Consider the following 24,026-nt stretch of genomic DNA (forward strand, 5'->3'; position numbering starts at 1 on the left):
CCCTCTCCCTTCCCACTTCCCTCCTTTTTTTTTCTTCCCTCTTCAACTCCCCAGGTCCATATTGCACATCGTGGTCCTGGACGTTCAGTCTCCTGTTGGATCTCTGCTGCGGTCCAGGTTAGTCTGAAACTAGATGGGACTCCGGTCCTGTCTAATGGCACGAAGCATGTCGCTGCCTGGTAGGACCATATTCCTCCCTGAGACCTCTGTGGATACAGACTGTACTTTCCTGGGGTCTCCATTGACCCTGAGGGAGCTGAACACCGTGCTCTTTGAGCCAATTTTTGGAACTTGTCTTACAGAGATAGCTCTCTGTTGTCCGAAGATTTTTCTGAGGACACTTTGTTTCTTCAAGGCTCCGCTTCCATTTAGGTCGTGGGCCCTTGTGGAAATTACGTTGAATTTACGTTTCTGTTGTTGTTGTCATATACTCTTTCCTACTATTCCCTACCGCCTCCATCCATGTCCTTCAAATCTTTAGATCTCGCAATGAAGACACAATAAACGTCATGATCCCATCCATTATAAACAGTTTGTCAAGATCACAGACGATTAACAATAGGTATGTCGTAATGGTCCTATTGTTAAGCCACTCCACTTATAAGGACTACATATGTAGTTATCTGCCCAGGTTGTATGTTCTGTATTTCTGCATAGCAGAACCTTGGAACGCCTATTGGCAAAAGAGCCGTTTTTGGCTGTACCAGAGATCAATAATCGAGCTATTTCCACATGGGTCAAACAGACGTCATTCATCTTATCTAGGTAGCTCGTGATCTTAACAAGATTCCAACATAGAGCTTCTCCATCTCCGCGGAGAATTATATATAAATGAATGAATCATCATAGATTCTTTTGGTATTTCACGTCTTTGTAATAATGACGGATGACATTCCAAGGTTAGTCTAGACAGGGCGTTCTCGCACACGTATAGATAGAACCTAAGGAACTAATGAATATCCATTTTTCGAGAAACCATCTTTTGTTCTCATACCTAACTGAAGTAAGAAGTCATCGCTCTTCGGCAAGTGAATCATGCAAAGAGGAATGAATTATTCACGTACGATATCGAGCCCCTCAATTCTAGTGGCAGGGGGCAGACAATGTCTCGCTCCAAAAATGAGAAGAGCTTTCCCCCCGCCTTTGCGTGCAGCCCGGTCGTCACTATTCTGGCAAGCCGGGGTCACACAGGCTAGGCTTATTTCGACCGAACCAAAAACTCACGCAGAGCTCCGTGCAGATAGAATCCCGTGGAGATACTCTCTTGCTCTATCTGCATCAATTGCATTCAGTGTGATAATATACTTTCGACACCAGGGTTCCCTCCGGATGGACACAACCACGGGCGAAGAAGCAAGCGGGCTAGACACAACCCTAGTGCCTCGGGGGAATGAAACAGCGCAGTCACACTCGCAGCCTTACGTTGCCCCGGGGCAAGGATTAATTGACAGCTCTAAGCTCCCAATAGAGGAGGCTGTCCTCACGGAGGCACCAAGTGTACCTCCACCGATAACTCGAAATCACCCCGTTCTCCTCCAAGTGCCGTTGACAACTAGCACTAAGACAAAACAACTTACCAGCCAACACAAGTACGAACAGTGGAATTTTAATGGCATTGTCCCTGGCCCATTCATTCGAGCTCGGGTTGGGGATGTTGTGGAGTTATCGTTGACGAACCGCGACAAAGCCGGCAATCCGCATAATATCGACTGCCACGCGTTTATAGGGCCGGGAGGGGGTTCTGCGCTGACGACAGCAGAAGAAGGCCAGACCAAGACCGCGAGATTTCGGCTCCATTACCCAGGTCTTTATTTGTACCATTGTGCAGCAGCACCTGTGCCAGTACATATTGCCAACGGGATGTATGGTCTCATGTATGTGGAGCCAGCCACAGGAGACCTCCCTCCAGCGGATCGCGAGTACTATGTGATGCAGAGCGAGTTCTATCATGAACCTCCGGAAATCGAGGATAACGGGAAACCATCATCAATAGTGGAGTTCTCGTATCCCAATGCGCTCCGGGAGGAGCCAAGTGTTGTTGTCTTCAATGGACACGAGGCTGCGCTAACGAGAGATAAGCCCCTTAAAGCTTCTGTGGGCGAGAAAGTTCGAATATTCTTCGGAAACGCAGGGCCAAACCTTACAAGCTCTTTTCACGTTATTGGGAGTGCCTTTGAGAAGGTCTACCGTGATGGGGATGTTGTTAGCCCTCCTGGACAGTTTGTGCAGACGGTTAGTGTTCCTCCAGGCGGTTCAACAGTCGTTGATATGAAGATGCTGGTTCCTGGCACATATACACTCGTAGACCATGCCATATTTCGCCTTGAAAAAGGTGGCGTGGGATATTTGAATGTGACAGGGGAACCGAGACCTGATATATACCATAGTGAGGAGCCGCCCGCTCCTTGCGTCGGCTGCAAGTTACATCCTTAGTGGTGATAGAGGGTGCAATCTGTTGTATATATTTGAGCCGTAACAAGACGTTTATATTATGTATCCATGCTCAGAACATCTAACTCAACGTAGCTGGATCATAGCTAATATCTTCATGTGGCACCGCTATAGTCCAGAAGCCCAAATTGGCGTCGGGGCTCTATGTGAGTGATCGCCCCTTCCTATGGTTCAAGACCGACGATACAAACTTCTCTTCTCTGCAACACACCTCCGCCACGCACTTTTCGAGTCTGTCCTTCGAACAACATCCAGTCCCAACTATCGCAGGAGGGAAGTGCGCCATGACATTGACCTCCCCCTCCTCGATCAAGTATTTAGCCAAGGCTAAATGGCTTTGTTTGACCGCGTACCGCAGAACAACGGCCATGTGCAATCTGGGCCCTACCGGAGAGAATACAAGTACTTTCAGGACACCGAGGCTGCCTTTGTACGCGACGTGGAAGAGCGCCTTTTTCGAGGTCACGCTCATATTCCCTGTAGGCCGGAACGAAGAGTGATGTGGCATATTTGTATCGATCGCTTTGCAAACGCATCCCGCTGTAGGCAACAAGCAGCTCGGCAATTCTTGCAAGATCCTTATCGACGGTCAGCATGATGGGGGTTGAGGAAAGTATTGATGGAAATTGAGTTCATGGACCAAGAGCTTGTAGAGGGCGTCACTGTTGTCGTCCATCACGATGCGCTCAAGTACATGCGGAGCACATTCTTTCGCATAATACTTGTAGAGACATCTATCGGCGATGCTATGGAGTCGGTGACATGTTTGCGAGAGGGAATAGACCTCATAAGCGTACTGTATGTAGTGTAATGATATCCAGGATCTCAGTGGGCAAGCATAACAAATTTTTGGATGTCATATTGCGTTATCGAATTGTAGGCGAAGAGGTTGCCAGTTTAGTTCTCGAGGGTACCTCTGAAGCTCTGACCAGGGAAGAAAGTAAGGACTTTTGTCGGCGAACGGCGATCTGTATTGTCGAGCTAACAAAGACTGAGGGAGGAGAGTGAGAAAGAAGCAGAGAAAGAAGCAGAGAGAGGAGACACAGGCAGTACTAGCCTGGCAAAACTCCGAAGGCATATGGCCACTGGATCTCCCATTCGCCATTTCTGGCTTGATGTCTCCGTCTGAATTGAAATCAGCTAACGGGCGTGACGGTGGGAAGGTCTGCGTCAATGATAGCCATGACGCAGCTGGTGTCAAGGCACGCGACAAGCAACTTCTGCTGGGTCGTCAAACCGACGACGGTTGATGCACAGCGCCAAGTTTCGTATGCCATATCCGGCTTGGCGATAGGGGCCTGTCTGACTTCATAATGGGCAAATCGCGTGGTAAGGCATCCGCCTCCGCACCCACTGGGCTGGCTGTACGCCACTGTAGTGTCATCAACTGCTGCTGTCGTGTGCTTTGAGGCGTGGAGCTTGTTGTTAGACTGGAAGGACATCTCTTTGCGAATGACTTTTGCGGCCTCATAAGCCTCCTCTTCACGTTTCTCAAGCGCTTTAGACTCATCTGAATCTGGCTGGGTCAGGTTTGGATCGCTCTTGGTTTTGTAATATGCGTTCGCAGTGAAAAATAGACGTAGCAGTGCAAACAAGTGGCGGAGGGAGTGACGTCCTCCATGACGGAGTAGCAAGGCTGATCATCCTGTTCTTCCGGCTGGGACACCTGTGGCGATGACGAGGAGCACAAGAGCATCGGACAGGCGCATCCCAACGTCTATTGTGCGTGCCTGTTCATGGTGTCTAGGTGACTGGCATAGGCATCCATTTTATCGGGCAATCTTAATTGCCGGGGGTAATTCATTATGATGGCAGAGATTTGCGACTGTCGCCTTCAAAAGCAAAGAGAAAGACTGATGGTTCCTAGCCAATGATTCACCGATTCGAAGCACAATTGGAAACTTGATCAGGACAGGGAGATTCAACACTTAGGACAACTATATATGTAGGTATCGTCATCTCTCACTTCGTCCTTTGAATTGAATCAATTCTCACGTATAACTGTATCAAATACCACTTGTCCACAACTATACCTTGTTACTGATATACCTCAGTTCACACTACCCTTTCTTCCTCTCTTACATAGCTCTGTCGCACAGTACAATACTATCTTGTACAGCCTTTTATGATCTCGTTCACTCCGTACATCTTATCACTAAGAAGACAAGCATAGAAAGTGAGGCTAAGCTAAGGTGGTTTTGAGCTCAAACGATATAGGTAGCCCTAGGTCACCTTTGATATCTATAGTTAGAGGCATATTGGCCCTCACTTCATGTCAACCTACAAGGTTATATAAAGTTTAATATGTACTAACGGAAGATAACATAAATCGATTCATGCACTCATAGTCGCTATGAAATCAAGGACCTTAGTGATAGACTAGCGGATTCAGGTAGGCTTTCCCACATTCTTGATCTTCTTTATCACTACGACGGGACTATCGTACGTAGATACCGTGCCACCGTCCTCCTAAACGCGAGAGTAGATCGTCAGCATTTAGCATGGTTGCTACTGCCGCTTCAGGTTCGGCATCTAGCCACAAACTCCTCAATCCGAGTGCGTGCCGCCTGTCGCTAGAATGCGTAGCTGTGGAGGCTCTTCAAGCTCCTCATCCATAAGAACTGGAACTGGCTGAGAGTCGGTAAATTAGTTAGGAAGTTCTTGACCAAAATCAGGTTATTACGTAGCTAGCACATCTCAGTGCTATACGGCCATTTCCTCATAGAAATCGAGAGTAGTAGGTATAAAAGCTAACGTATTTGAGCTACCTCGTTTTAGTTGGATACACATTGACAAACACCTGATGAAGGGGAAGTTTTTGATTGACAATCTATCTAATAATGGACCTACTTGAATGAGATGCAATTCACATAATGTCATAGAGACCCAAGTATCATACCCAACCAGGAACCACAATCATAGCGCCTTACCTTGGAAGTAGTCAAAGGATTCAGACTGGACGCGAATGTCACACCAAAGGAAGTAGGAAACGCACGCAGGGGTGAGAACGCAGCTCGCAGAACCACAAACGGAAAGGAGAAAGTCGAGTTCGAGATTGCAGTTATAATGGAAATTGAAAGGTGAAAGAAGACCCCATGTAAATCATCCCAGTCTTTTTTTGTTTCTCTGAAGGTATCTCTTGGCTAAATTAGATCAACATGCAAGGCGCGATAGAAAGCACGATCGGATTCAACACGCCGAACCAACAAGACGAGAAAAAGGCAGAAAGAAGAAAAGAGGTATCAACGGTGATGCACGTCCATGCCGCGCTGCAGCGAGGATTCCAAGTCATTAGGGTTGTAACCACCGCCAGCGGTAGCCTCCTGAGGTCTAGGATCCTCGGTCTTCCAAGGACCCTGGTGGTTATCCGGGATGGGGATGTTAGTCTGCTGAGCGATCTGCTGCTGCTGGGCGGCGTGGGCCTGCGATTGCTGGCGGACGGTAGCCCGGAAGCGGATGACCTCGTCGAGGATCATCTTGCGCATCTCGGGCACTTCATCAACGACCTCGAAGTGGAAGTCGAAGGTGGTGGGGCAGTTTGGCTCGTCCGAAGCGTCGTGCCAGATGTGCAGGTAGGGGTGCTCGAGGGCCTCCTCGACGGAGATACGAGACGATGGATCGAACGCCAGCATACGGTCCAACAGATCCAACGCATCGGGGTTGGCTTGAGGGAACAGCTGCTTGAAGGCCACCTTCGGCATGAATGGCAGATTGCGCACATATTCCTGGGCGCGGGGCGATCCAATGCGCGCCAGGGTCTCTTCGTTTGGTGTACCCAGGTAGTGCAGGATCTGATTCAGCTGGTCGACATAGTCACGGCCCTTGAAGAAGGGTCGGCCACCGAGGAGCTCGGCGAGGATACAGCCCACGGACCAGACGTCAACTACACATGTGAGGTTAACGGGGAATTCAGTGGCAGGTTATGACGGTGTTACATACTCGCTTTGGTATAGCTTTGGAAGCTCAACATGATCTCCGGTGCACGGTACCATCTGGTCGCGACGTATTCGGTCATGTATCCCGCGTTCTCCTCCGGGTCGATTGAGAAACCACGAGCCAGGCCGAAATCACAGATCTTGAGCTCACAGTCTGCATTGACGAGCAGGTTACCGGGTTTGAGATCACGGTGCAGGACGTTGGCCGAGTGGATGTACTTGAGACCACAGAGGATCTGGTAGATGAAGGATTGGAAGTGGGCATCGGTCAAAGGCTGGCCGGAGCGGATGATAGCAGCCAGATCACATTCCATCAATTCTGCATGATTATCAGTCCTGCCCTATTCGACGCAAAGCGGTAGGCCACCTACCCTCATAGAGATATGTTTCGTTAAAGTTGTCCGGTCGGGGAATATCCATATCGTACAGGCATGTGATCTGGAAGGCTGAGTTAGCGGGTACAGGTATTGATAAGGATGCGCTGCAGCCTACATTGCGATGGCCACGGAAATGCTGAAGCAGCTTGATCTCTCGCAAGGCCCGCTTGGCCAGGATCTTCTTGCTGAAGACATTGGTGACCTTCTTGACGGCGACGCCCTCGCCGGTCTGGATGTTGGTTGCGGCACTTGGTACTATCAGCACGTGTATCTCCAGAGTCCAGTGTTCAGTGTCCAGTGCCCTCCACGCTTGATGTCTGGAATACCTACCACACGATACCGTAGGCTCCCTGGCCCAGCTCCTTGGTCACATTGTATTGCTCGCTCACGATAAAGTCCTGGTTGAAAACCTTGAAGACCTTGCGACCTTGTAAATCAGCCATGGTCGCGAGTTCGACTTGGAACTTTTGGAACTGTAGGAAAGGCGAAAGTCGAGGAGAAACGAGAGTCCTTTAGAGAAGAGAGAGAGAAGGGAATAAAATAGAAAAAAAGAGAGAACAGAGAACAGAGACAGATAACGAGAAGGGAAAGGGGAAAGTCGAGGAGTGTGATGGGATTCAAGAGCCCCGCAGTCCCCGCGGGTGATCCGCCACGCTTGTAACAAAAAGTGTTAGGACAACGAAAAATGGTAAATGAAGGAAATGAAGGAAATGGAGTCATTCTAGTGAAAGAAAATGTTCTAATTTAAGCAGACTGTGCCATTTGGTGAGGGTTTTACTTATTTCAAAGGGATATAGAATATACAAAGAGCATATAGAGTTTAACAGCCAAAGAATCAAAGAACCAACCAAGATACAACATATACATATTAGGAAACTCGAAACTTGAGAAGAAGAGAGAGACACAAAGAGTCCAAACCACAGGGTTTGAAACCTGTTGGCCGTTTTAATGGGCTGATGTCGATGGGTTTCTATCAGCGCTAACTACTATGTAACTAACTAACTAGTTAGTTAGTTAACTAATGTATAGTTAGTTATGGTGACATCTGTCACGTACTCCACCTAGGCAACTATTACTTCAATAGTCTACGGAGTACTCCGTACGCATAGGGATTATAGGAAATACTCCATAGTAAATGTACATGTAGTTGTCTTAGATGAATGATATTCGTATGTTACTACATAGTTAATCCTCCCATGTACATAACACATGGTTATGTATGGTAATATACCTAAATCTTATTGGCCACGTGACAACGGACATCAGCCTATCCTCCGAGTTCCCGTTCTCCTACAACACAGCTGCATGACAGCAACGTAATATTTGATGTTCATTGCCATTCTTAACCATAGTGATGCCGTACTCTTTTGGGGATACTCATCAAGGTCAACGACTCCTCTATCGACATTTCTCTCTTCCGCGAGCCCATGTTGGTCGCCCCACATCCTTTCAAAAACACCCGCTCGTGTGGGTGTAGAGGTCCTCGAAAGCCTCGTCAGCAACGTGCTTTGCTATGCGTCGTAGAGCGCATGGTGATTGCGCCCTGCAGGTCGTGGGTATTTCCGAAGAATACCACAAACAGCACAGGCAGGGAAAGAGGAAACGCCTTGCCTCGGTAGCAGTTCTTTTGCTTACCATAGTCGAATCGATCAACATTATCAGCCCCCATGCCCACGCAAGATCTGGAAGCTACCAAAAGTACAACGGAGGCTTTAGCAACAGGACTATACCATCGGTTTAACTTTCGCTAACAAAGCTTTAGTGAGACTTTGAAACGGGCCTCAAATGGAGTACACCGGAGTGAAGTCCCAGCCGCAAAAGCTTCTGGTGCAGGTCTTGAACGGATCAAGTTCTGTTCGCTTGATGGCAAATTTGAATGCCACATAACACCTGACTCGGTAAAACCCAGTGCCTTCTCTTCAAGCGTTCCATCGCCTAGTTTAGGCTGTTCGTCGCATACTTGAGAAAACAGTATCTCGCCCTCGCTGAGTACAAGATTGGCATTCACTTCTGGTCCATCGCAATATTCTTCGATGACAAATCGTGGGCCATGTAGATCGGCATGCTTCGCAATGGCCTCGGCAGCTTCGGCAAACTCAAGGGTATTGTCTGCTCTGTACACACCCGAAGAACCCCATCCCCGACATGGCTTTAGAATCAATGGGTATTATCAGCCTGTAGCGCTTCCTCTTTGCCATGTGCCAGAAGTGCCGGGTGCCCTGCTGCAATACTGGTCTTGTATTTATCAACTGCGATTGCCAGAGCTGCTGCAGGTGGTGTAGGAAGCGAGAGAATCTCCGCGGCTTTAGCGACCTATAAAAATTTTTTTCTTTTGCCTAATTTGTCAGCCGCATGGACGTTAACGTACATATTTGTTAATGAGAACCCGCCAATTCTCGTATCGGGTTAGATTTGCATCAAACGGGCCAAGCATTTGACAGACCGCCTGGCGCCTGCGAGTGACTACAACAAGCACCGCGAGGCCGCTTTTTGGTGTCGCGACGAGGGGTGACTTGGTTGAGTGTAGAATAGAGCATATCTTGGTCTGCCAGGAGAGCGAGGCTACAGTCTCGGCTCGAGACTTTCACCGATCTCCGACTGGCGAAGGCGGTCGGACACCCCTGGGTGTTTGATCTGTGGATAATCAGCCTTGGAGACGCAAAGACAGGCAAGCTTCAGTCCGTATTTTATTTTCCTAGGCACCCTTTCAAACATTCACTCCGACATACCATGACACGCTGCTTGAGAATATTCGCGGATTTTTTGCCATTGTGTCCAACGCTGATTCCACATCCACCTTCACATTTAATTGTACCACCCCTTGGACGTCTTCAAAAGCTCAAATCTTGCTCTTTTGCGCGGCTGACCTCCACGATGGCTGAGGACCATCGCATCAAGTACAACTGGATCAAGGGTGTGGAGGCTCTCGAAGAATATGCGCCTAGGGGTTATCATCCCGTCATGGTCGGAGATATGCTAAAGGACCGATATCACATTGTAGATAAACTCGGATTCGGTGGCTACTCGACTGTTTGGCTTGCCCAAGATACTTATCTCAAGCTATATGTTGCTGTCAAGATAAATACGGCAGACTCACCGTCGCGCGAGACTAAGGTCCTCAAGGCACTATCTGCTCCACTTCCGCCGTCTTCACCTATACACCCCGGGCGTGATCTAGTACCTAAGCTACTTGATGAATTTGAAGTCCAAGGTCCTAATGGAAAGCACACGTGTTACACGGTGACCCCTACGCAATGCAACCTTAGGGAGATCTCCTTTAGCCGTCTTTTCTCTATTGAAGTTGCTCGAGCACTATCATATAAACTTGTGGAAGCTGTCGCTTATACCCATTCACAAGGCTTTATTCATGGAGGTTTGTAATAGCAGCAATACCTTTTCTCCTGTTAAAATGTTGAAATCAGTGAGCTGATAATACGGACATCCATTGTTTAGACATACATTTAAATAACGTTTTGGTCAAGCTCCCATCGAGCTTTGACGACCTTTCCATCGCGCAGTTATATCAACAATACGGCGAGCCTGAGACAGTTCCAGTCACACGGCGTGACGGAGAATCACTATCCCCTAACATCCCGGCTAAGGCTGTGGTGCCACTATTTCTAGGGAAATATGCGGAGAAATTCTCACTATCTGACGCACAACCGCTTTTAAGCGACTTTGGTGAGGCTTTCTCTCCTACACTGGAAGTTCGCCTTGGTCAAGACTGTCATACACCACCCGCATTTCGAGCTCCAGAAGCCAAATTCGAACCACAGGCTCCGCTCACATATCCCTCAGATATCTGGAGTCTAGCTACGACAATCTGGGAGATCATTGGAATGAAAGCAATCTTTAGCACAGATTTCGTACATGGGGATGAAATAGTGTCTCAGCACATCGATGTACTAGGGCCTATGCCTTCGGAATGGTGGCAGCGTTGGGAAGGACGGCCTCGGTTTTTTGATGAACAAGGATGCCCAACGGAGTCGTACCAGGAAAACAGATGGCCTTCTCTTGAGGACTCTTTGAAATTGGTGTTCAAAAATGGAGACGTAAATTAGGGGGTGCGGTTGACGAGAATGAGAAAGCAGCGTTTCTAGATTTGATGCGCCGAATGTTGTCATTTCGGCCTGAGGAGAGACCGACCGTTGATGAGGTACTTACTTCGGAGTGGATGGTTAAATGGGCATTCCCTGATTACGAGCGAAGCCAAAGGTGTTCTCTTCGAAATGGCTAGCTCTTGAGATAAACAGACTGAGATTTGTATCCTAAGAGCAGCTACGGGCTTCCATCAATATAGGAGCACACCATGGGTAGGTCAAAGTTGAATAGCCAAATCTCCAAGAGATTATTTATATGCATCATTGGATACGAGACTATTTCCCTTGATATTGAGTATGAAACACAGAAACAGTGAGAGAACCTCGTAGTAATATTGTGTTGCTTAGGTCATTTTTATGGATCAACTCGCGACTAATCTAGTCCGCGTAGTCCCAAACATTGAACCTGCGACAATCTAAGACAACGGGTTGACGGATATTATAGGATAGGCCCTAGCAAACTGATCTATAGAGGTTCCTAGGGATATTGGTAAAAGCTTGGGTGAGATAGGTTGATATATACGACGTTGATTGGAAGTTTACTTATAGAATGGCGATCTGTCAAGAAAAAGAGAGCTTAATCTTCGTTATCAAATGCTAGGCTATGAATTCTAATGATCTCAGTATGATAGTTAGCCCGAGGCTACAAACTAGGTAGCGTGCCCTAAGTGGTTGGTTCTAGACCCTAGATATAATATCCGCCGGGATAGGGGAGTAGCTAAACTAAGATTGCGCTCGTTGCCTATTGTATTGCGTATACACCCCTATCGATCGCGTTAAAGCCGTCCCTGTAGATATAGGTATTTATAGACGTCTAGGGACAACCGCTAGAGGAGGACGGGAAGTTGCCCGTATAGTAACTACTGTCGTTGCAACTTCCAAGCTCTCATTCTAAAGCTTCCAGGGCCAGGGTTCAAAAAGAAAGGGCGTATTTAGTAGACAGATCTATGCGCCGAAAAGAAAAAGAAAAAAAGAAAACGAAAAAAGAAAAAGAGACAATCTCACAACCGCCTTGGTATTCTTATTGGTCCTCATCCTCATCCTCATCCTAGTGATGCCGTACCCTTTTGGGGATACTCATCGAAGCCAACGACTCCTCTATCGATATCTGTCTCTTCCGCGAGCCCATGTTGGTCGCCCCGCATCCTTTAAAAAACACCCGCTCGTGTGGGTGTCGACAGAGGTCCTCGAACAGCGTCATCAGCAACGCCGTTTGCTGTGCGTCATACAGAGCATGGTGATTGCGCCCTGCGAGATCGTGGGTATTTCCGAAGAACACCACAAACAGCACAGGCAGGGAAAGGGGAAACGCCCTGCCTCGGTAGCAGGTGGTGCCAAGCATGCTCTTGAAGTTAGCGCGGAATTCACTCATGAGCATGCAGACATTCTCATCACCGGGGAGAATGTCCTCAAACTTCTCATCCTCTAGCCACAGTCTCAAGTAGTTCAGGTCGAGGGGCCACGTCGCCCAGGCCACGAAAATGGTGTCTTTGTCGATTCCATTCGCTCGGAGTTTCCGAACGACGCCCTTTGCATCAAGGGTTCCATTGACCGTGGTGTAATGTCGTACTTTGCTTTCCCATTGCCTTTGGCGCCAGGTTGCCGGCCCACTCGATGACGACACGGAAGGCGCGGTGACTCCCTCACTATATCTAGTGAGGCAATCAAGTACTACCGCGCCTTTGGAATCAACGATGCCGACCTGCAGCACCTCTCTTGAATGCATATTCGTCTCCAGATCGATAGTGACGATCTGGGAAGCCGGGACATTGGCCTCACCGCATTTCCTCATTGTTATGGCTCTCGCCGTTAGGATAGTCTGCGGGTGCCACCGCTCAGATGTAGCTCTGTGGGCTAACTCCCGGAGGTCGTTCATCGCGTCGATGTCTTCTTCGAGGAGCTCCGGTGTCCACTCCAGGAAGTGTTTCATGCAGAGTTTCGAGCTCTCCCACAGAGACCCGACGCAGCTCTCGTGGCAGCATATTGTTTGGTCCGGATTCTTTTCTAAAAGATTCTTCCTCAAAAATTCGTCAAACATGAAGCGCCCATTACAAGGCGCGCATCGGGTTTTGAGCCCGATGTGGTATTTTGTGCCAATTCTTGTCTTATAGAGGACGCCCGTCTCGAGCGAGATAACCGTGCTTTTAGGGCACACCTGCGTGCCCAGCACTTGGCCATCAAGGACCCGGCCCGGCCCTGGGCAGTTAAGCCCAAGGTGACGCAGGGTTTTGGGACGAACAGCTAAATTACGGGGATTAGCAGTGGGACATAAGGCAATAATATCTAATATGCCCTACCTTTTCTGAGACTGTCTTGCTTCCTGTGGAGACCGTCCAGCCACGTAGCTGCCAGCTCAGTGGATGGTCCGATGTCGTCAGGCAAGATTATGCCTGGCTCCGTATCGGGATTGTCAACTTCGTCGTGGTCATCGTCGTCATCGTGGTCGTCATCGTGGCCATCCTGGGACGAACTCTCCCGATCTCCATCTCCGTCTTCTTCGTCCTCAGAGTTCTGAAGTTCGATGTGGTTGTCCTCGGCTTCGGTATTCCCATCGGAGACCGCAGCAAAGACCTATTGTTCCCATCAGGTGATGCTCATTTGTTCTTTCATTCACTGTTACGTACCTTTTCAAGTTTGTATTCCCCCTTTTGGAACTGTCCTCGTCGAAGATGCGCGTTATAATGGGTTAAGGCGGTAACTCGTGACATCTTCCTACCCTGCATTTGAGCAAGGCATCGATCGTACGTGCAGATCCACTTGCACCTAGGAAAATGCTCATCTGCGTGTTTTTTGGCGTCGTAGATTGACGAGAACATTCTGTTACAACCCAGTGTCTTCGCAGACGCACAGGGCCAACGAGCGTTCAGATGGATGGCCAAGTAGTGGTATTTTACCCCAACATTGGTCAAGTATGTTGTGGTACAACCTGGGTGTGGGCACGCCCAAGTCCGCCTGTCCTCCAGAAAGAACGGGTTTGGAAGCTTGTCCCATCCAGGTATTATATTCCCGTCCACGTCTCTGAGGGGACTAGGTGGCGATATCATAGGCCACGCCGCGATGAATGTCTCATCTGATTCAGCTTTACCATGTGCCATCTTCGAATGTGTCCGCGCGCTGTCTGGGGAACTGAACAGTTTCACGCATTTTTCGTCCTGCGCGCGTGGACAAGGAAACTCTTTCCGAGTTGGCTTATAGTTATCACCATGAGCACTCTTTGCGTGACGTTTGGCATTGTGTTGGTCGGTAAATTGCAAAGTACATCCCACCTCTTCTGCCGAGGGACAAGGCCATTTGGTTTTCTTGTGCGCCTGGTCTGCATGCCGATTTGCGTTTTGTTTCGTTGTGAATCTCCTTTTGCAATTGGCCTCATCTGCGCGTGGGCAAGGAAATCCTTTCGACTCTCTCTTGGGGCCATGAGCCCTCTCCGCATGTACGCTGGCTGCCCCCTTGGTGGAAAATTCCATACGACATCCCTTCTCTTCTGCCATGGGACATGGCCATTTCACTTGATCATGCACCTGCCTGGCATGCTTGTTTGCACTCGATATCGAGGCAAACTTCTTCTTACAGTTTGCAGCCTCTGCCTGTGGGCAAGGAAACTTTGGCCGAGTTCCCTGATCGCCATGGATGTTCTCTGCGTGCTTTTCAGCCGACTGTTTGTTACAAAATTGCAAAGTACATCCCTCCTCTTCTGCCAAGGGACAGGGCGATTTTATTTGGTCGTGCTCTCTCTTAGCATGTTCTTTTGCATCAGATTTCGAGCCGAACGTCTTGTCGCAATCAAGCTCCTCTGCGCGCGGGCACGGCCATGCGATGTTATCGTGGACCCTCTGAGCATGCGTGATTGCATATCTTCTCGAGGAAAACTTCTTTTTACATCCAACGCTCTTCGCGCGCGGACATGGGAAGCTCTTTCGCCCCTTTGGCATGTTGGTGAAAGTGGTTGGGTATGAATGTGTCGAGCACCCAGCAGAAGCGAGCAGCAGAATGATGCCTATGAGACCTGAAATGAATGGATGAGCAAGTGTAGATGAATAGATGAAGGTGCAAATGTGTTGACAGCTCGGCAGAGAGAGTGAGAGAGCGACGGACCGACCAGCAAGATGATGCCTACGAGGTCTAAAAGGATGAATGCGCGAGGTTTGGAGGCTACGCATAGAGCTACCAAGCGAGAGGAGAAGTTACGTTGATTCAATCTATCAAACGCAAGTACTACGTATGTAATTTCCAAACAGCAAACGAAACACCGAATCTGCTAGCAAACAAAGGCCTAAATGATCATAAAGTAACAGGGCAATGGGAGGTCTCTGGGCAGGAAGAGAGGAATGCATGTAGCTATCCAGCAATCTAAAAACGTACGCCAAAAGAGAAATAGAAAGTACCTTGGAAGGGTCATGTTATGAGCGGTGAGAAACCCTACAAACGCATTCCGCGGTAGCCCAGATCCTCATCTCGACAAAAGATATAACGACCCAGGTTATATAATACTTACCGGGTTTGGATGAAGCCAGGACACATGAAGAGGATCAAGAGGATCCTTACGGACTACGGCTAGGAGAGCTGGACGTCGCCAGGCCCCTAACGGAAGGACAGAAATGAGCAAGAGAAGATAAGTAATCAGCTCCTAGCCCGCCTGAAACCAAGGACAACTGGGCTAAGGAATGGGAAGCAGTGTAACGAGGCTGGATCCATAAATATATAGGCAGCCATAGAAACGGCTAGCTAAGGTAAAGCAATAAAGCCCGGAACTGACGAGTGGGGATGGAACACAGCAACCTAGGCACGACATCGCAGTTACTAATGATGAGTTTTAGAAAGTCGAATGAGAAGAGACTGAGTGTTATGAATGGACCTAGCATGGTTTCCTAGAATGGTTCCATGACTACTAGAAACCAGTGTTCCTAGGAGGGCCTACATACCGAGGTCCCGTATACGCCTTAAAGGGAACTCGCAGGAACAATGCAGATACTTGTATGTAGAGAGAAGCAGACAGCGTTTTCAGAGTGAACGGCCAATAACAGAAGAGAAAAGCAAAAGCCCGTAGTGGGCTTAAAAGTGTATCCCAAGGAAGCAAAACAGTATATGTAGTCTCCTCGCGTTCAGGGAAACACTGGTATACACCCGTATAGACCCGCCCATAGCTTATCTTCCACTTATCTTGTCAAATAATACGTTCCATATATATCCCTGATAAGACCACTACAAGTAGCAAAGATGAGCTCTTTTGACAAAGACTTATTCGGGCGATCATAGCTCACCTCGAACAAGTGGTAGAATGGTTAAAGAAACCTGAGCGATCAGAGGATGGCACATGCCCACAATGTTATCACTGTATACACCCCAAAATGATCCTAAAGCTTTGTTTCTTTCTATAGGGTCAAACTTACAAAGTCTCCACTATATGAAGTTACGTTTATAATGAAAACTCCTTAGCCTCTATAGGGTAGACGAAAAAGTAGGGCTCGTAGCTCTACTGTGGGCAACAGCGGCCAAAAGTGCAGAAATACGGAAAGGGAAGGTTAGAAGCAACGGCAGTAGGCTTAAACAGATCATTACATACGTAATTAAAATAAACCAAGACCCCGATTACTCTACTATATTACACATGTAAGTATGCTATGGGACAATGGATATTTAGTGGAATCAGTAGCATATCTGCGTGTACTTCATTTCATTTTCCATAAATCTGTAACGACTATATCCCCTACAGAGCGTTCTCCAACCGACGCTCCTTACGCAGAGCCTTGAGCTTGATCCGCACCTCCTCAAGGGGCACCATCACGCCCTGCTTCTGAGTGGCAGGATCATCGCGATTGCGGACGTTGACAGACCTCGTTTCACGCTCCGATGCGCCGACAACGAAGATGAAGTTGTACTGAGCCAGCTGGCCAGTGCGGATCTTCTTCTGCATGGTGTTACCGCTGATATCGATATCGACACTCAGCTTGTCACCCTGCAAGATCTTCTGTAGCTCCTCGGCATAGTCATTCACGGCAGGCATAACTGGAACAATGAGGATCTGGCGAGGGCTGATCCAGAAGGGCCACTTGCCACCGAAGTGCTCGATCAAGATACCCAGGAATCGCTCGAAACTGCCAATGATAGCACGGTGGATGACAACAGGACGAGCACGGCCGGGGGCAAGCTCGTCGCCCTTGGTCTCACCCTCCTTGGGCTGCTCCGCCTGGCTCTGCTCTTTGGTCATGTACTCCATTTTGAAGTTGATCGGGGCCTGGTAATCGAGCTGAATGGTGGCGCACTGGAACTCACGCTGGATGGCATCGGCAATAGTGATATCGATCTTGGGTCCGTAGAAGGCACCGTCACCCTCATTAATGGTCCAATCATCACCCTTAAACTTGGTCAAGGCCTTCTTGAGCTGGTCCTCGGCGTGGTCCCAGGTCTCCAACGCACCCATATACTTCTCTGGGCGGGTGGACAGCTTCAACTTGAAGGTGAAGCCAAACAGCCCATAGATGGACTGCAAGAAATCGAACAGGCCCTCCACTTCAGACATAATTTGATGGGAGGCTAGAACGACATGACAATCATCTTGTTGAAATTTTCGACAGCGTGTCAGACCACTCAGGGCACCCGAAGCCTCATTTCGGTGCAGAACACCGAAGTCTGCAATACGCATAGGAAGCTCACGGTAACTACGTTCACGGTGGCCGAACAGAATGAAGTGCCCAGGGCAGTTCATGGGCTTCAGAGCCCACTCGCGCTTCTCGACATCCAACTTGAACATATCATCCTTGTAGTGGGCCCAGTGTCCGGAGGTTTTCCAGACGCCGACATCGTACATATTGGGGGTCTGGACCTCCTGGTAGCCTCGCTTGCGGTATTCACTACGCAGAAGGGACTGGAGCTGGTTGAAGATCTTGGTTCCGTTAGGAAGGAGGAATGGGCAACCGGGGGACGCCTCATCGAAGAAGAACAGCTCTTGCTCCTTGCCAATTCTCAGATGGTTCCGCTTTTCAGCTTCCTCCAAAAACTTCAAGTGCTCAGCCATCAGCTTCTTGTCGGGGAAGGCAACACCACGAATACGCTGCAGAGAGTCGTTGGACTGATCGCCAAGGAAGTAGGCCGATGAGTTCTGGTAAGAAAAGTTAGTATGTGTCTTCCTCGGTCAAGAGGTCAACTAGCGACGCTTACCTGCATGATCTTGAAGGCCTTGATCTTGCCAGTGTTCTGAATATGAGGGCCTCGGCAGAGATCGACAAGGGTACCGTTACGATAGACGGTGCTGCTTTCGCCGGTGACGAGCTTATCAATGTAGTGCAGCTTGTATTTGCTGTATGCGAACATCTTTTTGAGGTTCTCCTTGGAAACTTCCAATCGGTCGAAGCTTTGCTTCTCCTTGAAGCTACGCGACGCTCTGATGTCAAGCGCTTTCCAGTCGGCCTCACGGACAACCCGTCTGTTTCCCACATATATTAGCATTGGCGCAATGGTGAAGGGTAGGTGATAAGATAACATACCCGTCAGGCATGGCCATATCGTAGAAGAAACCCTGAGGGGTAGGCGGACCGTGGGAAAGAAGACATCCGTACTCGCATTCGCTGGCTAAGCCAAGCACGTGGGCAGAAGAATGAAAGAACGTTTCACGGGCCTCGGGGTTGCTGAAGGGCACAAGGAGCACACTGCAGTCCTTCTCTAGGGGTCGGTTCAAATCCCACAGTTCTCCATTAACCTTGGCAATAACAATATTGGCACTTAGGTCCTTGGGCACATCGCGGAGGAAAGATCCAGGAGTGGTCTCGAAGGCTTTGGCAGGGACCGAGGAGGGGGGGTTGCCGTCGCCAATGTCAAGGGTAACGTTGATCTCTGGGTGAGGACGGGTCCTGGTCTCCTCCAGGTATTGTTGCCAGAGTTCCTCGAAGAGCTTGTTTCGCTCGATTATGAACTCGGGGAGAGTATCGGGGCTCGGGGCCTGCTTGGATTTCGCATTCGCATCTTTTGGAGGGGCAGTGGCAGCTTCAGATGCGTTTTTGGCCTGCGCTTCAGCGGCGGGCCGCACGGGGAGCTCCTGGGGGGGTTCAGATGCCATCATTAAAAACCCTTGAAGCAATGGCGCAAAGGAATAAAAATGTGGACAGGAACTTTAAACATGTATACTCCGCGTGGAGGGGAAAATTGACTCTTCGTGAGGGCGGTGAAGCACAGGTCACGTGCTGGTTCTGCCCTTAGCCGACACTTTACCGCTTCGAGTTTCCACCAAGCGAAAACTTCTCCAGCTTTGTACAAGTCAATCACCCTTATCACCACAAAATGTCTTTCCGTGGTCGTGGTAATGCTTCTGGTGCCAACCGGGGAGGTTTCGGTGGTGGCCGTGGTGGTGAGAATTTTCCAACGTGGATGCGGTGCGAGGATGTAAAAGGAGCTAACGAAATTTTTTTGTTGCAGGTCGCGGAGGCTTCCAGCAGTCATTCGGCCCCCCAGCGCAGGTTCTGGGTAATTATTCTTCTGAATCCTACTATATTTGATTTGTGTCGCTGATATGCCGATAGAGTTGGGTTCCGTGATGCACTCCTGCGAGGGTGAGATGGTCTGCGAATCAGTCAACCCCAAGATTCCTTACTTCAACGCTCCTATCTACCTGGAGAACAAGGTGCGCAACTACTCCACCAAATCAATATCATATACAAGTTCATGACCTAACTGGTTCTTTATAGACCCAAATCGGCAAGGTCGACGAAATTCTCGGTCCCATCAACCAGGTCTACTTCACCGTGAAGCCCCAAGACGGTATTGTCGCTACTTCCTTCAAGGCTGGTGACAAGGTCTACATTGGCGGAGATAAGCTGCTCCCTCTCGAGAAGTACGTTTCGCTATCCTGCTTATTCGTCCACTTCTGACTAACTCACCTCTTAGGTTCCTCCCCAAGCCCAAGCCTCCCCCAGGAGCTGCTAAGCCCAAGCGCGCCGGTGGTGCCGCTGCCCGTGGTCGTGGTGGATTCGGTGCTCCCCGTGGTCGCGGTGGCCGTGGTGGTGCTCCCCGTGGCCGTGGTGGCTTCGGCGGTGGTCGTGGTGGTGGTGGTTTCTCCCGCGGCGGCGGCGGCGGCGGCTTCTCTCGTGGTCGTGGCGCCCCTCGTGGTGGCGGTGGCTTCCGTGGCCGCGGCTACTGATCGATCCAATGTACTGTCTGTTTATGGCGTTTTGGGGGATCTGGGAGCTTTTTCAGGAATATCTTTCCGTCTTCTTGTGCATCTGCGCAATTGCAACTTCACTGGCTGCAGGCTGTAGAATATCACCAGTCAAAAATGTTTCTGTTATTTTCTTATTTTCCAGAACTTGCAATTGCATATTAAATATTCAAACATAGCAACTCGTTTAGAAATTCGGGGATAATCGGCTCGGACATTTGGTTTGGATGTGGCTAGTGTGTGTGGCGCAGCTGCACCGCCTCTGCCTGCCTGCAGTTGAAATGACGTTGACCGCTCAGGGAATCTGTGCGTCCGTCAACACTCCCCAGCAGGATTGACTGCATTTTTATTCTTCTTACCCAATCTTGCCGTTTTTCATATCTTATTGAGACAGCCTATCCTTTTGCCATAGATTTTCTTCAAATCTGATATCCATTTGAGCATGTCTCGTCGGACATCGACCATGGCATCGAGCGATTCCTCCAGCGGTGTCCCACCTTCGAGTGACGGAGGTACGTTCAAGTTTCCTTTGGTCGTTCATGGGCAATGAAGCTTATAATTTACAGGCCAGGAGAAGCAGAAAATGCTACTTTCCTCGGATCATGGTCATTTCAGCATGGTGAAGTCAGTCTCGTGCTTCCCGCGCTCCTTTGCTCTCGGTTCAGCCTAACACTCAACAGGGCCTTGCATCTTGCTGATCTGATTACTGAGATGAATGGTAAGAGATCGTAATATCCTGAAGTTTTGTTTGAATTGACTCGCTAACTCTGCATCTTAGGTTTCTGTGGAGGCAAGCTCAATTTCCCAACCTTTTTCCAATCCGCGTCTAACATGTTGAGCAGTCATGTCGGTCTTTTCGTCCATGCGCTACTGCCTCGGAGACCCAACTGAATATGGTGCCATCTGGGCTGCCCTCGCATTTATGCCTTTCGGTCTGTTCTTCGACTTTATGGATGGGAAAGTGGCAAGATGGCGCAAGAAATCGTCTCTCATGGGGCAAGAGCTCGACTCGCTAGCTGACCTCGTAATCGCTCCTGTGAAGTAAATACAATGAGTTATCGCTAACGCTCATATTCCCTAGATCTCCTTCGGTCTCGCCCCCGCCGCTGCCGCATTCGCTCTTGGTATCCGGACCTCGCTTGATCACGTCTTCCTCAGCTTCTTCGTTCTCTGCGGTCTGACCCGCCTCGCTCGGTTCAACGTGACTGTAGCCGTACTGCCCAAGGATAAGACCGGAAAATCCAAGTACTTCGAAGGCACACCCATTCCTACCACTCTGTCAATCGCTGCCATTATGGCCTACTGGGTCTCTCAAAGCTGGACGCACGAGAACATCCCACTAGGACTCTTCGCAGAAGGTACCATTTTCGAGTTCCATCCTGTGGTCCTGATGTTCGTTCTGCATGGTTGTATGATGGTCAGCAAGACGATACACATCCCTAAACCATGAGCTCAACCCAAATTTGGCCACGCATTTACTGTTGGGAAAAAAAATGCCTGAGTCTGTTGTCTCTCTCAACTTGGACGACTGAAAATAAATATCGAGAGGGCCGTTGTTTGTACGCAAGGCATAGCATGATCTCGATGCACTTAAATAAGGATGTTTAATTGAAATTCAATTGCATAGATTGATTATAGTCATTGTGGCTTCCGCATAGGGGTTTGATTGCATGATTGTGGCTAATAAGGTCGACATGCTGGAAATTGCAGCTTTCAACAGCAAGCTGCTGATTGTCGTCGGTCTTCAACAACTACATAAGCAGTGCTGGTCACTACATGGTACCTTTTTGACATCTTTGTGTTTGCCAGATGGCTCCATGATATCTTGTAGGCCTTCAGTTCCTTTGCTTTCCTTCATTAGCTGGGTCTACGAATGCTTTGTATTCTTCTTTTCATTCATTAGAATCCCCAGGCAGTTCTTCGTCTCTGGTTGCGACTTCAAGTGACCTTGAGCATAGGAAATCGGGAGTCCAAAGATCAGAATCAACGTTGACTTAAGGTATCGTCCAGTGACCCAACCTAGAATGAAGGGAATGAAGTAGGTACAAGGTGGCTATTCAGACAGGGAAACGTCGGCACGTGAAACGACGACAGTCTCTTCTCGAAGAGTATGGCTCCTAGGATTTGGTGTGGATGGTTGTTGCAGTACGTGTTGGGTTCACGGACGTACCACTCATTGTCGAGTGGTCGTAATGTGAACCACGGATATTCTTCCAATCTGATAGCATATACAAGCACGCGCAATATTGACCTATAACGATCGTCATTATGACCACTTGGCTAGGCATTCTCACAGTCTGAGCTGTCAACGAGGACTTCGACACAAACAATCGTTGAGCGCATGGAATGAAAGCGAAGGTGAGCTAGCACAGAAAACCCTACTACCAACCCACCAAGCCACATCTAAGCCAGCCACTGTAAGGACCAAGCCCATAACGACAGCAGCGATGACCATAACTACACTCGAACCCCCCAGATGCCCGACGTGCTACGAACACGGTATAAGGCAGATAGTCAACGGCAACAACCCGAATGGCAATGCAGGTCGCCCATATTACATATGCGATCTATGTGATCGATTCATCTGCTTTGATGATCAACGCGGGATAAGTCCGGCCAACCCGCGCTGCCGATGCGGCAGGTACACTCGTAGGCAAATAGCCGGAACCGAGAAGGAGGTGCCACATGGGATTCACTATGTTTGTGCTCGTGGATGGTGTTCCTTCTACTCAGAGGAGGTAGATCAGGATGGTGTCCAGCGACGGGTTCCGGCTAGGTTGGTGGGGACATGTTCGGGTTACTCTTATATCTGAGGTCTGAGGGTGTTTGATGGTGTTACTGTGTTCATGCTTCTTTTAACGTAGCTTCCAAGTGTTGAGCTTAATAATATGTCCTTTTTCTGCATTGTCATTATTAATATTCAATGTTGAAATAAAATCTGGGCTGCGTCGAGTACCCAGCTACCTTCGGAGATGTCCATGTTCAGAGTTATATCCCTAAGCGAAATGATACTCTCTTCCGAGGTAATTCACCAAGCCGGACCTTCCGCATGATCTAGAATATGGATAGAATAAGCGAAGAAGTCACAGGTGAAATCAGAATTTTTAGCATTTAAAATTAGAATGTTGTTGATTCTTGGCCAGACACGCAGGGTCTAGACCGAGACACAAGTTTCACTTTGATATCCAGTTTCGAACACCTTTCTTACCCACAGTTTGATCAAGTTGAACTGGTGTTCGCTCTCGTTGAGATATCCCAGTAAATACGAAAGACGCAAGCAGCCTGAATAGACCTTTTTCTTCTTCAATTCTGTTTCTCGCTGTGTACACCGGCAAGGCAAGGGGGACTGTGTTTCTACATGATTCCTTTGGCAGGTGGAGAATCCAACCGGTCTAGTGGACGCCACTGATCCCGGAATATCTCTCTCCCCGTTTGGACAGGTCTAGGCAGGTGTGCTTGTTGACGCATTTTCCTGTGTACGAGTACTGTACAATATATACGGACCGGTATTGCCTGTGCATACTGTCTTTTTGGAGGCTCTGGCGGGCGATACTCGGATGACGGATCAGACTGGATGATTAGTATGTCTCACTGTCGGAAGATCGGCTTCATTGAGAACTTATTGTTTGCTCTGTGAGTTATATGGCCGTGGGTGACTTTTAGACGAGAATAAGGTTGATGACGTTAAATTGGCTACAACTATCGAACGTGGTGTGTCCGCGTCGAAATGCTTACCTGCGCAGGCAGTTATGTTGACCGTTGAAAGGATCTGAACTCATTGACCATGAGGCTTACATGAAATGGTCGGGCATTTGCAATAACAATCGAGTCCGTGGTTCAGAATGTGTTGTAAGGGACTAGATCTGCAAGGCACAGTCGATATATTATACACAATGGTTACGGAATATCTAGAGCGTACTTGGCCGCATATTTACCAGTAACTTTATCTCTCGATTCAGTACAGAGTAAAGGGCCTGTGGATGTCTCAAAGTCAGTAATTCTCGCATGATGGTAACGT

At 48.8% G+C, this 24,026-nt stretch overlaps 11 protein-coding genes across 11 annotated transcripts; 4 read left to right on the forward strand and 7 right to left on the reverse strand.

The window, feature by feature from the left end:
• Positions 1-1,329: 1,329 nt before the first annotated feature.
• N7525_005826 (putative multicopper oxidase) lies at positions 1,330-2,433 on the forward strand (the record flags this gene model as incomplete). The annotated part of the gene is made up of 1 exon (XM_002564382.2): positions 1,330-2,433. The coding sequence occupies one exon, from the start codon at positions 1,330-1,332 to the stop codon at positions 2,431-2,433; it is 1,104 nt and encodes a 367-aa protein (XP_002564428.2).
• A 1,154-nt stretch (positions 2,434-3,587) lies between these two features.
• N7525_005827 (uncharacterized protein) lies at positions 3,588-4,072 on the reverse strand (the record flags this gene model as incomplete). The annotated part of the gene is made up of 2 exons (XM_002564381.1): positions 3,588-3,967; positions 4,045-4,072. 2 exons carry the CDS (start codon positions 4,070-4,072, stop codon positions 3,588-3,590), a joined length of 408 nt encoding a protein of 135 aa, XP_002564427.1.
• A 1,621-nt stretch (positions 4,073-5,693) lies between these two features.
• On the reverse strand, positions 5,694-7,206 carry mpkA (mitogen-activated serine/threonine-protein kinase SLT2; the record flags this gene model as incomplete). Its single annotated transcript, XM_002564380.1, has 5 exons — positions 5,694-6,334; positions 6,391-6,705; positions 6,758-6,824; positions 6,879-7,011; positions 7,094-7,206. The coding sequence occupies 5 exons, from the start codon at positions 7,204-7,206 to the stop codon at positions 5,694-5,696; spliced, it is 1,269 nt and encodes a 422-aa protein (XP_002564426.1).
• An 899-nt stretch (positions 7,207-8,105) lies between these two features.
• Positions 8,106-8,432, reverse strand: N7525_005829 (uncharacterized protein; the record flags this gene model as incomplete). Its single annotated transcript, XM_061213523.1, has 2 exons — positions 8,106-8,245; positions 8,267-8,432. The coding sequence occupies 2 exons, from the start codon at positions 8,430-8,432 to the stop codon at positions 8,106-8,108; spliced, it is 306 nt and encodes a 101-aa protein (XP_061070544.1).
• A 78-nt stretch (positions 8,433-8,510) lies between these two features.
• N7525_005830 (uncharacterized protein) lies at positions 8,511-8,910 on the reverse strand (the record flags this gene model as incomplete). The annotated part of the gene is given in 2 exon segments (XM_061213524.1): positions 8,511-8,877; positions 8,888-8,910. The coding sequence occupies 2 exon segments, from the start codon at positions 8,908-8,910 to the stop codon at positions 8,511-8,513; spliced, it is 390 nt and encodes a 129-aa protein (XP_061070545.1).
• Positions 8,911-8,920: 10 nt separating this feature from the next.
• On the reverse strand, positions 8,921-9,197 carry N7525_005831 (uncharacterized protein; the record flags this gene model as incomplete). Its single annotated transcript, XM_061213525.1, has 2 exons — positions 8,921-9,076; positions 9,132-9,197. The coding sequence occupies 2 exons, from the start codon at positions 9,195-9,197 to the stop codon at positions 8,921-8,923; spliced, it is 222 nt and encodes a 73-aa protein (XP_061070546.1).
• A 440-nt stretch (positions 9,198-9,637) lies between these two features.
• N7525_005832 (uncharacterized protein) lies at positions 9,638-10,824 on the forward strand (the record flags this gene model as incomplete). Its single annotated transcript, XM_061213526.1, has 2 exons — positions 9,638-10,136; positions 10,217-10,824. The coding sequence occupies 2 exons, from the start codon at positions 9,638-9,640 to the stop codon at positions 10,822-10,824; spliced, it is 1,107 nt and encodes a 368-aa protein (XP_061070547.1).
• Positions 10,825-11,911: 1,087 nt separating this feature from the next.
• On the reverse strand, positions 11,912-13,586 carry N7525_005833 (uncharacterized protein; the record flags this gene model as incomplete). Its single annotated transcript, XM_061213527.1, has 3 exons — positions 11,912-13,104; positions 13,161-13,434; positions 13,488-13,586. 3 exons carry the CDS (start codon positions 13,584-13,586, stop codon positions 11,912-11,914), a joined length of 1,566 nt encoding a protein of 521 aa, XP_061070548.1.
• A 2,981-nt stretch (positions 13,587-16,567) lies between these two features.
• On the reverse strand, positions 16,568-18,916 carry N7525_005834 (threonine--tRNA ligase THS1; the record flags this gene model as incomplete). The annotated part of the gene is made up of 3 exons (XM_002564378.2): positions 16,568-17,959; positions 18,019-18,283; positions 18,345-18,916. The coding sequence occupies 3 exons, from the start codon at positions 18,914-18,916 to the stop codon at positions 16,568-16,570; spliced, it is 2,229 nt and encodes a 742-aa protein (XP_002564424.2).
• Positions 18,917-19,134: 218 nt separating this feature from the next.
• N7525_005835 (H/ACA ribonucleoprotein complex subunit GAR1/NAF1) lies at positions 19,135-19,990 on the forward strand (the record flags this gene model as incomplete). Its single annotated transcript, XM_061213528.1, has 5 exons — positions 19,135-19,201; positions 19,270-19,317; positions 19,374-19,474; positions 19,539-19,684; positions 19,738-19,990. The coding sequence occupies 5 exons, from the start codon at positions 19,135-19,137 to the stop codon at positions 19,988-19,990; spliced, it is 615 nt and encodes a 204-aa protein (XP_061070549.1).
• Positions 19,991-20,450: 460 nt separating this feature from the next.
• N7525_005836 (CDP-diacylglycerol-serine O-phosphatidyltransferase) lies at positions 20,451-21,458 on the forward strand (the record flags this gene model as incomplete). The annotated part of the gene is made up of 5 exons (XM_002564376.2): positions 20,451-20,520; positions 20,575-20,632; positions 20,689-20,726; positions 20,851-21,032; positions 21,090-21,458. 5 exons carry the CDS (start codon positions 20,451-20,453, stop codon positions 21,456-21,458), a joined length of 717 nt encoding a protein of 238 aa, XP_002564422.2.
• Positions 21,459-24,026: the final 2,568 nt, after the last annotated feature.

The sequence above is a fragment of the Penicillium rubens genome, assembly GCF_028828025.1.
Source record: "Penicillium rubens strain IBT 27055 chromosome Unknown utg000002l_segment0_segment0, whole genome shotgun sequence".
In the NCBI taxonomy this organism is placed as follows: Eukaryota; Fungi; Ascomycota; class Eurotiomycetes; order Eurotiales; family Aspergillaceae; genus Penicillium; species Penicillium rubens.